The sequence below is a fragment of the Mus caroli genome, chromosome 9 (genome assembly GCF_900094665.2).
Source record: "Mus caroli chromosome 9, CAROLI_EIJ_v1.1, whole genome shotgun sequence".
NCBI classification, from domain to species: Eukaryota; Metazoa; Chordata; class Mammalia; order Rodentia; family Muridae; genus Mus; species Mus caroli.
Genome location: NC_034578.1, coordinates 52,137,008 through 52,150,437, shown reverse-complemented (window position 1 = coordinate 52,150,437; position 13,430 = coordinate 52,137,008). Strand labels below are relative to the sequence as shown.

At 50.4% G+C, this 13,430-nt stretch overlaps 1 protein-coding gene across 3 annotated transcripts in view; it reads right to left on the bottom strand.

Annotated features, from left to right (window-relative positions):
- The window catches only part of Tmem266 (transmembrane protein 266), a 112,919-nt gene that overhangs the window by 32,592 nt on the left and 66,897 nt on the right, over window positions 1-13,430 (bottom strand). Inside the window, exons 2-4 of one of the 3 annotated variants that reach the window (XM_029481172.1) lie at window positions 8,276-8,500; window positions 6,841-6,995; window positions 4,090-4,163 (exon numbers count right to left, since the gene is read on the bottom strand). In XM_029481172.1, the coding sequence (XP_029337032.1) occupies window positions 4,090-4,163; window positions 6,841-6,995; window positions 8,276-8,307 (261 nt within the window). In that variant the 5' untranslated portion in view covers window positions 8,308-8,500. The remainder of the gene's footprint in view (window positions 1-4,089; window positions 4,164-6,840; window positions 6,996-8,275; window positions 8,501-13,430) is intronic. The other 2 variants (XM_021173267.2, XM_029481173.1) reach the window with 2 other exon arrangements.

Here is a 13,430-nt window from a genome sequence, read left to right as displayed (position 1 = left end):
AGAGGAGCAGTGTCCTCTCTGCTTCCGAGTGGCCAGCTGGGCCTGGTCTTAGCCAAGGGCAGACCATGCTTAGGAAACCCTGTTTGACAATTCTCATTTTGAGTCCAAAGACTCTGCTTATTCTTGCTGTCCAAGGTCCTGTGGGAACTTGATGACCCTGTATGACCAAGCACCACAGGGCCCAGTTGCATGAACACACTTTCCCTAGGCCCTGCTGGGACTTCACCCTAGTCTGCCTAAGGGCACCCAATACTGCTTATTTTAGAAATCCCCAAACTCACTTTTTGAGCAGATGTCCTTGAACTGAGCCCAAGCCAGTCTGTTAGCCTTTGTCTTATCTGTAGCCTGCGACCTGCCCAGGACAAAGTGGCCCATCTTCCTGGAGCAGCCTCAGAACTCTAGGATGTTGAAGATGGGGTCATGGACTTCTCACCCACCAGGGTCTGTGTCTGACTTCCCCCTGTGGACTCTGGACAGTTTCCCCCACCTCTCCAGGACTCAGTTTCCCAACCTGTAACATGGCCCATTGTCCTTCCCTAAGGCTCAGTTGAAACTAGGTGTGGAGCAATGCTCAGAAAATAATCAAAGGACCCTGGGGTGGCAGCAGCCCTCGGTGGCTCACCTGTGTGGAACTAGCCTAAGCAATGCAGCCCTCTTGCTAGCTAGAGAAGGTCTCTTGACCTCTCAAGAGACCCTCGGCTCTTAGCAGCATCTCTGGGTATGTACCAGAGAAAGAAGGGGCCAGATGTAAGAGGAAACATTTGCACTTCTCCCAGATGAGAAGAGAGAGCTGCTCATCCCTGGTTTGCACTCACAGGCCTTGCTTGGTCAGACCTCTGTGTCTGGCTTTAGCCCTGGTCTTTCACCCAAACTCCCCATTCCTTCTCGACCTGCCAATGCCTGGTCCCTAGAGGGCAGTCACAAGAGACAGAAGCCCAGAGAGCTCTGTCCAGTTTTGACCATAACTGTTATAACCTTGGGATGACCTTCTCACTCATTCATGTATGTATATGTAATATGTATGTATATGTGTATGTATGTATGAGTATATGTATGTATGTATATATGTATGTATGTATGTATGTATATGTATGTATGTGTGTATGTATGTGTGTATATATGTATGTATATATGTATGTGTATGTATGTGTGTATGTATGTATGTGTGTCTATGTATGTGTGTATGTGTATGCATGTATGCATGTATGTATGTATGTGTGTATGTATGTATATATGTGTGTATGTATGTGTGTATGTATATATGTATGTGTGTATGTATGTATGTGTGTGTATGTATGTGTGTATGTATGTGTGTATGTATATATGTATGTGTGTATGTATGTATGTGTGTGTATGTATGTGTGTATGTATGTGTGTATGTGTATGTATGTATGCATGCATGTATGTGTGTGTATGTATGTGTGTGTATGTGTATGTATGTATGTATGTATGTATTCTGAGACAAGATCTCATGGATCCCTGGCTGTTCCTTGAACTTTCTATGTAGCAGAAGATTACTTTTAGCTCCCGTTCATTTTCCTTCCACCTCCTGAGTGCTGGGATTTTGAACATTCACTGTCATACCTGGCTTATGGAGTGTGGGATTCGATCCCAGGGCTCTGTGCATGCTAGGCGAGCACTGTGCCACCTGAGCTGCATCCTGGCCCTATATGATACTTTATAAGGACCACACTAGCACTTTGGCAGGCAAACATGCAGGCCTGAGACACTGCTGGGGGAGACTGGGGTCTTTGGCTTTTTGTTAGAGGTACTCCAGTCATTGGCACAGAAGGCTCACCTTCACCAATCCTGTGCTAAGGGGGCATCTGAGAGCTGGCTGGCACCAAGGTTTTGATGCTTGGCTCTCTGGTGATCTGTGAGAGTACAGAAGCCCACTCTTGCTAGCCAGGATGCCTCGGCAGGAGATCAGTATACACAGCCCCTCTTTCACAGACTGCACAGGGGAGAGTTTTTACTGCTGCTTTGGTAACCCAGCTCCACTCCATCCTCCCCACCCATGACAAGGTCCAAGGCAAGGGACTGTCCCTTCTCAGCATCCCCACAGGCTCTGCAGAGAAAGCCGAGTCTGTGGGAAGCCCCAGTCCCGTTCCCACTTTGTGGGAGTTGGCTGTCCAGTCTCTGCGGCTGTTATTCCTGCACACAGGAGCTCGTCTGTTTCAGGTGGCTTGTCTCTGGTACTGACAGGAAGGGGATGCCAAATTAACACTGGGCAATAAATTCTGCAAAAGCCAATAAAACCAAAGCAGAGGGAAGAGCCGCAGCAACTGATTAAACATTTTTGTTGGCAGTCACAGGCATGGGCACATTTTCCAAGGTTTGCATCAAGGAGACAGCTGGCCCCAGCCCAGGGATTCGCAGGAGGGAATCCCAGCAAGCAGAAATGAGGGGCCAAGCAGAAATGGACCCTATGGAGATCCCAAGCTACAGCTGGGATCCAACGTACTGATCGGCCTTTCCAGGTACCCGAGCACCAGCAATGGCCTCAGTAAACTGGTTTGGGAAGTTCCTGGGAATTCACAGTTGGGGCCTGCAGGAGCTGTCTCAGCTGTAGCTCATGCTCACAAGAGCCAAGGCCTGGAGAAGACAGTATTCTATGTTTGCTACGCTGGCTACCCAGTCCAGCCCCATGAAGTAGAAGATCTAGACCTCCTCTGATTTTTAGGGAAAGAGAGACAGCAGAGCAATCGGCTAGGCCAGAGGAGGCACTGGGATTCTGGCCTCTTGGGTTCTTTGACCACAAGAAACAATTGCTCACTCTATAGCCTCTCCCATGTTCATCTTCTCTGGCCCCACCACCTCCCTCTGGGACTGTGCTGTGCTCTCTGCTTCAGTGCACTAGCTTGTGTGTGTGCACCCATGCCTGTGTGTGTATCCATCCCTGTGCATGTGTGCAGCCATCCCTGTGTGTGCAGCCATGCCTGTGTGTGTGCACCCATGCCTGTGTGTGTAGCCATCCCTGTGTGTGCACCCATCCCTGTGTGTGTGCACTCATGTCTGTGTGTGCCCACCCATGCCTGTGCATGTGTGCACCCATGTCTCTGTGTGTGCACCCATGTCTGTTCCCAGAAGGCTCCATACCTTATTTGTGTTTATCTCTCATTGAAAGACCCTACTGGGGCTCTCTGTAGACAGGTGTGTACCTGTGGTGGAAGGAGGGGATACCTGGGTGGAGTTAACAGGGGGTGAGCTGACCTGGTCAGTCTTTGGCTGTAGTTGAAAGAACTGGTTCCATATGAAACTCTCTGCCCTTCACTGCCCACAGCATGAAGCCTTTCCCATCCTTCAGGAAGGCCCTATCTTAAACTGCTACAAACCAGAGTCCCACAGACATGGGTCACAGTATCATTGCCAGCACGGGAACTGCTCAAAAGAGGTATCAATCACTCCCCATGTAAAAACTGAGGAATGCCCTGCTGCCAAGGTTTGTCAAGTGACCCAGTGGCCACATGGGTCTGTTCTACTTTCACACTAACCCAAGGGGCTAGGAGATACCACTTAGTGTTCCAGATGTGAACTCCAGCCACCAATCCCTGCAATACTAGGAAGCACCTGCCTTCAGAAACATGGCTCTCTGTTGTCCCAGGAACATCTGCCAGCCTGGGACCCCATCCTGCCACAGGACCTGGCTAAGTCCACTTCTCAGCTCTAAGACTGCATTCTATGCCTTGGCCCCAAGGCAAGCAAAGCCTAATTGCTTCTGCACCTGATTTTTCTGGGCCTTGCTCCCTGAAGACACATCACTGGCCACACCAACAACTTCCGTTCTTTAGCTATGTCACTCCTTCAATCTCTCCTTCTCAGGTTCATCACCCGGACTTCAGCTGACAACCCTGCATATATTCCGGATTCAGAGCAGAGGTTGCCTACTTAGAAGCAAATGCCTGCTGCTGGGTTGGCCACTATCCTGCATGTATGTGTCTGTGAACACTTCTTGTGCCATATCCTATGGTGAAACTCAGCTTCAGAGATGGTAGCGGGCCTGACACGAGGAAATGTGTAGTGAAATGAAGCCCAGGTTCCCTGGGAGTGTCACCCCAAAGAGATTTCAGGGCCCAAATCTTTACCTACCTCTGAGAAGAACACAGAGAGAATGACCAGAGTGATCCAGTGAATGACACCAGCAAACTGGGAAGCATTGGAAACTGCAACGAACACAGCGAGGACCAGGTTTAGGGGAGAGGAATTGAATGCACCAGTCTAGGGGGCTGTGCTGCATGAATGTAGACCTCTGTGGGCCCCTGGGGATCCCTAGGTGCTTGTGGAAACCATTAGATCAGTCAGAAACTGGGTCAGAGAGTAAGAACACCTACACCCAGTGGTCGTGTGGAGGCAGTGACAGCACCGTGGCTCGAATACTCTTCTCCCTAGCAGCTGCCACCTTCTCCTCCTCAAAGGCCATCTCCAGATTCCTCCTGTCCACTGCTGTTATCTTTTGTGCCCTAGCCAGACCCAGGGGAGGAGGGGTCATGACCACAGCAAAGTTATCTGCACACTGTCTCCACAGCTTAATGCACTTTGTGTGGGGCTCCAGGCAAGCCTCTCTACCTTTCCATTCTGAACCTGCAGTAGTGCCGATGGCGGTGACGGCAGCGTGCTTTGGAAAGATGGCTGGAGCTACGGGCCTGTGGGCTGGGGCAGATAAGGGGGAGACTGGCACCGTGGGCTCCTTACTCTATCTTCAGCTAGCCAGGCATCCTTGGAAGTCCCCTCTAAAGGACAGGACACCACAGACAGCCTCTGAACACTAGTGGGTTACAGTCTATATGCCAGTGAGGCTAAAGGCAAAGTGTTGGAGTCCAGACAAAGGTGGGGTGACCTTGGTAGAGAGCGAGCAGAACAGTCTCTAGAAGAAATTCTCCGTGTGAATCAGTGGGACTTTGGGGATAGGAGGCAGGGGTGCTGTGGCAAACAGGCCATGCTGACTCCCTAGAGGGCTTGTTTCTAATGGGTCAAGTTCCCCTGGGATCAAAGAAAGATATTTCCATTGGACAGAAGATTCTGTGATTCTAGAATCTGTGAACCCTGGGAGTGGATAAAAATGAGGTCTTCAAGCAAATCCAAGAGGAAGAAGGCTACAATAGCTGGTTCCAGGATGGAGACACTTGGGCCCCCTGGCACAGGGCCAGTGTGACCCTCGAAGGATGAGCCCTGGCTACACCGTGAATTCCTCCACATTCTGAGTCACATGAATACCACTGGGAACCAAGAGGCTGAGGCCCGTGTGACTCTGGAAAGACCTCAGATGATTCTGGATACATAAAATCCCTCCCCATTATTTCTCAAATGAATTCCTGTGCCTGTTTTATGGTTTGCTTTAGAAGAGCCATAAATCTCGGATTGTGCGTTTTATGGAATTTAAGATGCCTTTTATGAGCTGCTATTGGATCTCCCACCAAAATCAATCTCCTGGATACTTAATTTTAAGCAAAATTCCAGTGTCGGCTGCCTTCTCAGTTCTACCCGAAGCCTCTTCACAACCCGAGGAGCTCTGGGCCCCAGCACAATCCACCATAGAGAAAGAAGGACTCCATTATGGTCAGGTCTCATAAAATGCAGACAGTCTGGATGCATGGAGGGAAAGCCTACAGCATGGTTTAATTGAAGACAGGTTGAGTGTAAAACCACTTAATGCTGGAAGATACTTTAATTGGAACCAAGGGGCCAGCGGCTACATAAAACCCAACTAGGCTTATCAGACAAAAGCAATTCTGTGCTCTTCCAGAGAGCAGACAAGGCTGGTGTGTCTTGGAGGGAGCTGTGACAACCCCCGAGCATAGGAGATCTAGTAAAGGACTCGGGGCATTTGAGAAGACGAGAGGACAAAATGGGTTTGGGGGTGGCTGAACCTCTTGTCCTGAACTCTGTCAGTGGTGGGAAATGAAAGCTCTCTGTTTCAGTAATTCCACTTTTAAAGTGTTCGTACTTGAATGGTCCACCTCCTGGATCAAGAAAGGTGTGTGTGGACTTTTCCCTAAGCTGGCTGTTCAGTCACAGCCAAGGGCCAGACACTCGGGCCTCTGGGCCTCTGGTATACCAAGCAGGGGTTCCAAGGGTAAAGACAGGAAGTGGCCTCCACTGTGACAGTCACATTGCCAGTGTATCAGAAAAAGCTAAGCCTCCTGGTGCCACAGGTGGTGCCAAACTGCAGACATCATGAGGCAGGAAGCAGTCCCAAAAGTAAGGAAAGTGACCAAAAAGCTGGACAGCCCAGAGGCTTGAAGTCCCTGGTCTGTTCCTCTGACCTAGGGTAAGTCTCCAAATTCCCACAAACTTCAAATTGTCGCCTTTGTCTGTACAATGGGGCCCTGTCCTATCCACGGTTCCTGGCGGGGTTGGGGGTGTAGGTGTGGAAAAGCATCTTTAGAGTTACCAAGACACAAGTGAATGAGGCTACCCGCTTCAGAATGGTACAGACATAAGTGGCTGTTGTGTAGTTACTACAGGGGATCGACTTCCCCAAATGGAACTCTGTTTAAGCCAGAAAAAAAATCACCCTGGAAAATTCCAAATGAGAACAACAACAACAAAAAAAATGCACGCAGGGGTCCCCAACTTTTGTTTTTGTCTCATCGGTTTCTGATTGTGGGATGCTGGGGAGGGAACTGATAGAAAGGGACAAAGTATGTCAGTGGTGACAGAGAAGCTGTCAAGTGTGTTCCCACCCCAGCGGCAATCCCCGTGGGCCATCGTGGGGCCCACAGCTCTGCGGTGGCCCAGGCCTGGGGACAATCTCCGTGCAGGTTGGGGACCCCTGAGGGATGCGGATGCACAGTGAATATTGACATATGTATTTGCATGTGTGTCTCTCCGGCTACTCACACTGGAGAAGCTTTGTATCTATTAGAAGTTCCAGAGTCAGGAGGATCACCACCAATATTACACAGGCTACCAGGAAACTGTTGAGACTTGCACTGAGCAAAAATACCTGCCATACGGCTGCTCTCTTCCCACAGCACGGCTTCAGCCAGTCAGACCTGCGGGGACAAAAGCAAGGAGAAGAGGGGCTGAGGGGCTGAGGGGCTGAGGGGCTGAGGGGCTGAGGGGCTGAGGGGCTGAGGGGCTGAGGGGCTGAGGGGCTGAGGGGCTGAGGGGCNGGGGCTGAGGGGCTGAGGGGCTGAGGGGCTGAGGGGCTGAGGGGCTGAGGGGCTGAGGGGCTGAGGGGCTGAGGGGCTGAGGGGAGATCCTGGCCGCAGCCTTGCCTCAAATCAACAGCCTGGCTCCCCTGGGCTTGGGCTTCATGATGCTGAGGATGGAAGGGAGGGCCTTGCTAAAGCAAGCTAAGCAAACCCTCCACCATTGAGCTACATCAGCGGCTGGGCTTCCTGAGAGCTGCGTCTTATTCAAGAGGCCACAGGGTAGAATCATACATTGTAAAACAGTCTCATTAAGGGACACAGCTGGGTTTACTGGTTGACTTAGGGAACTTAAAGGAACTCTCTGGGATTCTTGAAAATGAGCGTGAAACTCACACCCCATAGGCGAGTCAGGCTTGCTGAGGAGGTACGGCCCATACACAAGCTGTTGCTGCTAAATTCCTCTGTGTCTGAGAACCCAGCCCATGTGCTGGCATTTGGGGGAAGCCTCTGTTTACACTCATTAACTAATGATACTGAAGCACTCAGAGGCTGGAATTAGACGGTTTTTCAGTCATAAGAGGAAGAGCTGGATTGGATCCCCACTTATCAGAGCAGATTATCTGGATATCAGTGCTACAGAGTACCGACAGCTGTTACTTGACAAAAAAAAAAATGCTATAATTGGGTAAGTATAGGAAGCATGAGTTAAAAGTTAAGTGGCCAGTTCTGTGTGGGGTGAGCTAATAACCCCTTCCTACAGTGCTGCGCTTTCCTGTGCTCCACATGGATGGCAGCTGTGGTTACCAAACTGTAGGCCAGGGCTACCTTCCGTCCCATCTCATGAGACTCACACTCTGTGTATGGGTGTCTTCTGGGAGACCTTTCTAGGGAGACGAGGCACCCCCGAGGACGGACTCTTCTGCATAGCACTGAGTCTGGAGTGCTGTAATCAAACCTCACTCATTTGCTTGTTTATGGCCCATTTCTGCCTGCCCATCTGTTTTCAGTTAGGGACCAAAGCAAACCAGGAAAGTCTTTACTTTGGGGTGTACCCCACTGCCCCGAGATCACCTACAAGGCACCCGGTCATTTTGGGACCCCTCTTCCCCATTTGGAAAGTATAGTATTTTTTTTAACTTGTAGAGTTGTTGAAAGCTAAATGAAAGAATGTATCTAACCTGAAAGCACGGTGTGGCTGAAATAGCATCATGGTGATGGTGAAGGTAATGATGATGGTGATGAAGATGATGATATCTGATGGCTCCGAGGCTTGGCCATCACCTCATACTTCCCATCTAGAAGGAGTCAATCTGCTGCAACCTGCTGCAAGGAGGACCAGTGCCCTCCTCCTGTAGACTCAGGTGTCAGTGGGCTGGGAAAGCAGCTTTGCATTTTAGCTATCCCTGAAAGAAGGATATGGGTGCTTTCAGGTGGTGACTTCTTCCTCATATTTGTGCAGAAAAAGTGCAAACACCAGAGGTGATAGCCTTGAAGAACCTGGCAGAAAATTGGGCTTGCTTAAGTCTTTCTGGAAATTTCCTAACATGTGTGGGAATGACTGATAGTCTCTGTCCTTAGCTCGGTGGCAATACAAAGACCAGATGTGGTCATCGCCAGACTTGGGAAGCAGGTCCCAGAAAGAGAAGCTTGAAGACCTGAACAGGTGATGGAGGAAGCTAAGCAGGTCATTTTGGATGGGGGAAGAAAGACGGGCATGAGTTCCTAGAAAGGCCAAGAGTGGAGGGTGAGAGAGGAGGAGACTGGCTGGGTCAGATGAGAGCATGTCTCTTCAAGAGACAAATGGAGAGCAGAGATATAAAGCCCAGTAGGAGCTGAGCCTCAGAGACCAACCATGGAGTGGGTGCTTGTGGCCCCTTGCTGTGGACCTGAAAATGCACTCTTCCTCTTTCTGACCACACTTCCTGTTTTCCTGCAGGCTCCTCCCACAGGTCAACCCAAACTAAATCCAAATAAAGCTAAGTAGAGTTGCTAGATAAATCCAAATTTCAGATAAACAATGAGCAACTTCTTAACACATGCTCCAGATACTGCAAAGAAAGGCTTCTTCTGTACTTACTGTCTGTCTTTCAGACTTTACAGAGCATTATGTATTCTAATCTGCTAGGTCTGGCAGACTTATAGCTGAGGGTCTGAAGGGGTCTGGTAAGGGTGGCTGTGATTTAGTCAGAGAAATGCAAGGAGGAAGAGGCCGCATTAATATTTGAAAAAGCGAAGCTCTTGGAAGCCGAAGGCTGATTTCTCAGTTGCACTCCAGACAGGGAAAGCAGAAGATCTTTATCACCTAGTAGTACTTTCTGAGTGATACATAGTAGCCTTTCCTGTGGCTACATGGCCCTGAGACACTGTGAAGAGCCAGGGAAACCCAGAAGAGAATCCATGAGGCCACCTGTAGGCATGAGAGGCAGCGGGAAGAACAGTGAGCCTCTACCATGTGTCAGATGGACAGCCTGTCCCCATCACCCGGAGGCTCCAGAAGTGTAACGCTGCCACCCACTGGGGTCACTAGCCCAGACCTCTTTCATGCCCCTAACACTCTTCACTGCTAAGAGCTCTGTCACTCTGCCCACCTTTCCTGTCTCACCAGCTTCCCTACCTCTTTTTCCATGTGCCCTTCTCCCCCTCTGCTTGGCCTTATTTGCTTCTTTCACGTCTGTTTGTGCCCAGCTTTCAACCTGGCACTTCTGGGGAGTTTGGGCCATCCCCTTCCCATCCCAGATTCTTCTAATAGCATGTGTTCTTTCCTAGACCACTAAGGCACCTCAGCTCCAGCCCCACGGTATCTACTCTTAGTGGCTGCTAACCCTGGTGCCATTTCACTGTCATTTGAAATGAGAGCCACTCACCTTTAGAAGCTATAAATGAAACGAGCAGCCAGGAAACCTTTTGGCCCTAGGTGATGTCCAGGGAGGAACAGGAGGCCTCACCCTCATGGTGAGAGAAAGCAACTGGACACCCACCCCCCTCCTACCTTGAAATCTGTTGAGTATGAGCCTTACTGAGAGCTTTCTGCTCTTTCTGCCTCAGAAGAGAGCTACAAGCAGCAGGAAAGAAACAATGTACTCCATGCGGTTGCAGCTTGCCTGAGGGAAGTTCAGACAGGCCACACTTTACACCAACTGTGAAAATACTGACTTTGCCTTTGAAAGAGATGAGGGCAAGTCTGGAGTCACCTGCAATCTGAGATTTCCCTGAGCCAGGGAGAGGCTCAGGCAGCTGGGAGGACAAAGGAAGGAGGCAGGGGCAGATCTGGATGTCAAATGACATTGTGCCCCCTGCATGGGCAAGGTGGGCCCTGCATCCCAAGTCAGCAAAACCAGATATATTGTAGTGGGAAAGGGGGTCAAATGAGTTGTAACTGCTGTAAGGCGATGGAGCACTTAGGGAAAGCCCAGAGCCTGTGCCCGACTCAGGAATGGTGAAGTTGAGCAGACATTTAAAACCAAGTGATCAGGTGTGCAAGACCATCCCCTGAGCCTAAGAAATCTCTACCCTGTGCTTGTAAACTGTGCTTACTTGGAAAGAATTGTCCCAGCCGGGCTTCCTGACTGTTTAGAGTCCCTCATCAAGGTTGGGAAGGACTCGGGGCCTCACCTGAGTTTTCAGGACTCCCTATTACCTGTTATATTACCTGTTATATGCAATGCTGCCTACACAGGGCGAGAATGTACACACACACACACACACACACACACACATACATACACATACATACATAGTCAAGGAAGAATAGGGAAGGGGGTCTCCATGTATTCGGCTATGGGAAAGCCCCCATTTCTTCTGGGTAAAGACTTTCTGGTATAACCTTTGGGGGAGAAGCCACCACACCCCTGTAGATAACTCCTGTGCACGGTACTTAAGTCTAATGAATGGTGCTTCCTTCTGTAGTTAGAACCTTAGGAGAGGTCGACTCTCCCTGGGAACGACTTTTAGCAATGGCAGGGGAGATCTCAAGGAGGAAGTGATGGTCAAGAAAGTTAAAGGCAGTGCCCATAGGTATCCGGAAGAAACACACAGTCCTGCCTGGTTAGTAGCAACATTCTCTTCAGGCCCAAAGGACACCAGGACATGGGCCAGGAGCTGGCTTAGGGAGGAAGGGTTTCTCTTGCATGGTGAGCAGAGCTTACTAATCACCTAGCACCTGGGCCGATGCTGCTGGGGCAACCACTCCCCATGACATGACCATCTCCTGCCAAATCCCAAAGCCATTGCAAAGCCAAGTCTACCTATCCCACTCTACTGCTGTGGCAGCTTAGCTGTGCCCGCCCAGAGCTTGGCATTCGGTCACCAGCTGCTCTCAGCCTGGGAGGAAATTCATGTTGGTCCCCTAGCTGCACAAGGAGATGGTGTTTGTACCACAGCTGAGGTGAACCTCTTTTCTCCCAGTGACCCCACAACATAGCAGTGACTTAAGAGACAAGGGAAGATACCTGCTGTAGGTAGATGACTCCAGGCAGAGAAGCCTGGAAGTGGGGGGTTGGGATCAGCATCCAGGCCAGAGATTGCTGGAAAGTCCCAAGGTTTAAGCCATACCCCAGGTCCCTTATGAAGCCACCATTTCTGGGTTAGACCCATGGTCTATAACTTCGTGAGGTGATTCCAAGGTGTGGACCATGGCTCTGCCTCTTCAGATGTGAGCACTCCTGGAGTTAGGGAAGCTAAATCCTCCCCAACACCCTCTGAATTTGGGTCTGCATTTCAGTGAGAACCCAGCTCAAGAGCGTTTTCACAGGTGACAACTATTATGGAGGATGAACTGAGGGTGTATGTGGTGTGACAGAAGCTTGGGAGCAGGACAGAGAGGGTAACCAGGGCCACCAGGAAGGAGGCTTGCCTGTGGCTACTGTTTTAACAAGAGAGACAGGGACAGGACTGTACAACTCTAAAGTGACTTCTGGTCGGGGCTCCCTAGTGGGAATGGGAACCAGCAGTGAGGCTGAACCTGCAGGTTCCTGCCTGGCCCCAGGTTTAGAATCCCAAGCAGTGGATCACTCCTTGTGAAATGCAAGTGACTCAGACATTCCAAGGAGAGTGTGTGTTCCCTCTCCGTGGAAAGGTATACTCCAAGAATACGGTGTTTCCCGTTTTTATAACCCGGTTTGCGTGGTTAATTAAAGAACTGACTGGGCTGAAGCCGGGACACAGACTGGAAAATAACTGCTTTCAGGCAGCCTCAGCCCATCAAAGTCCCGGAGTGGTGTTATCCCTGGAGTTGCCACCAGAGGGCAGGCGTGCCCCTATTTCCCAACATGTGCTACAAAAGCCAGGGGCAGCTCTGCGGAGGGCTTAGGCTGCCCAAATCGTGAATACCAACAGATGGGCCTGCTGGCGGGTGGTATTCCAGAGAAGTTCCGGCACCCCTCACGAGGCCTCAGAGGAGTCCGGGGGTGGAAAGCAGGTGAGCGCCGGTGCGGCTTCTGCTTTATATTCTTAGTTGTTTGTGGTAACAATTTGATAGAATAAATTCTAGAATATGAAAATGGAGTTTGGCAAATCTCCAAAGGCTCTTTTATGGGAGGTCAGGCCATAGGAGTGGCCTGGAAGGCAGGCAGGCAAGATCAGTTCAGGTAGTGTTCCCAAGCTTGACAAAGAAACAGCCTCATCTTAAAGGCGAAGTATGGACCAATCAGGGCTGGGCTTGCGTTGCTCCTCCAGGGCCAAGCCTCTTCCATCCTACAACCCTCTATGCACTCAGAGGAAACGTTGTTCTCCTGGTGTGAGCCTGTGGGGATGGTGGGGACTCTCCAGTTATCCTAAAACGGTTCTTCACAGGCAATGAAGATGGTTTCTCTAGTGTCCGGGGCAGAAGACCTCGTTAGTTGCACATTTGGATTGTTGTCCATTAAGTTCCCAAAGAAAAGATCTGTGGGGAGGTCGGAATGAGTCTAGAAGCCAGTTGGTAGGAGCGACGGAGATGAAGCCTGGAGCACCAGGCGTTAGCCCCCTGTCTGGCCTGCAGGAGGCTTCTCCCCCAGTGGCTCAGAAGATTCCTCAGAGCAGAGCTCTCCAATAATTGACAAAAACAATAACCATTTGCCACACAACCCCCCACCATAGACATAACACCACAACTCTGCATTTAAGGTCTCAGGAGATGCAGAGACTCCTTGGCCCTCATGGAGACCCCCTGCCTAGCTCCTTAAACTTACTCTTAAGGGTCACTGTGCTTGTTAGCGGTTTGTTAACCCAACCCAAGCTGGGGCCACCTTGAGAAAATGCCGAGAAAAGCACCAGGGCAGCTAGGGCGCAGGGTCGGCTGACACTCGCCAGCTACCCACAACACCCGCCACAGGATCTTAAGACTTCTGGTGAGTG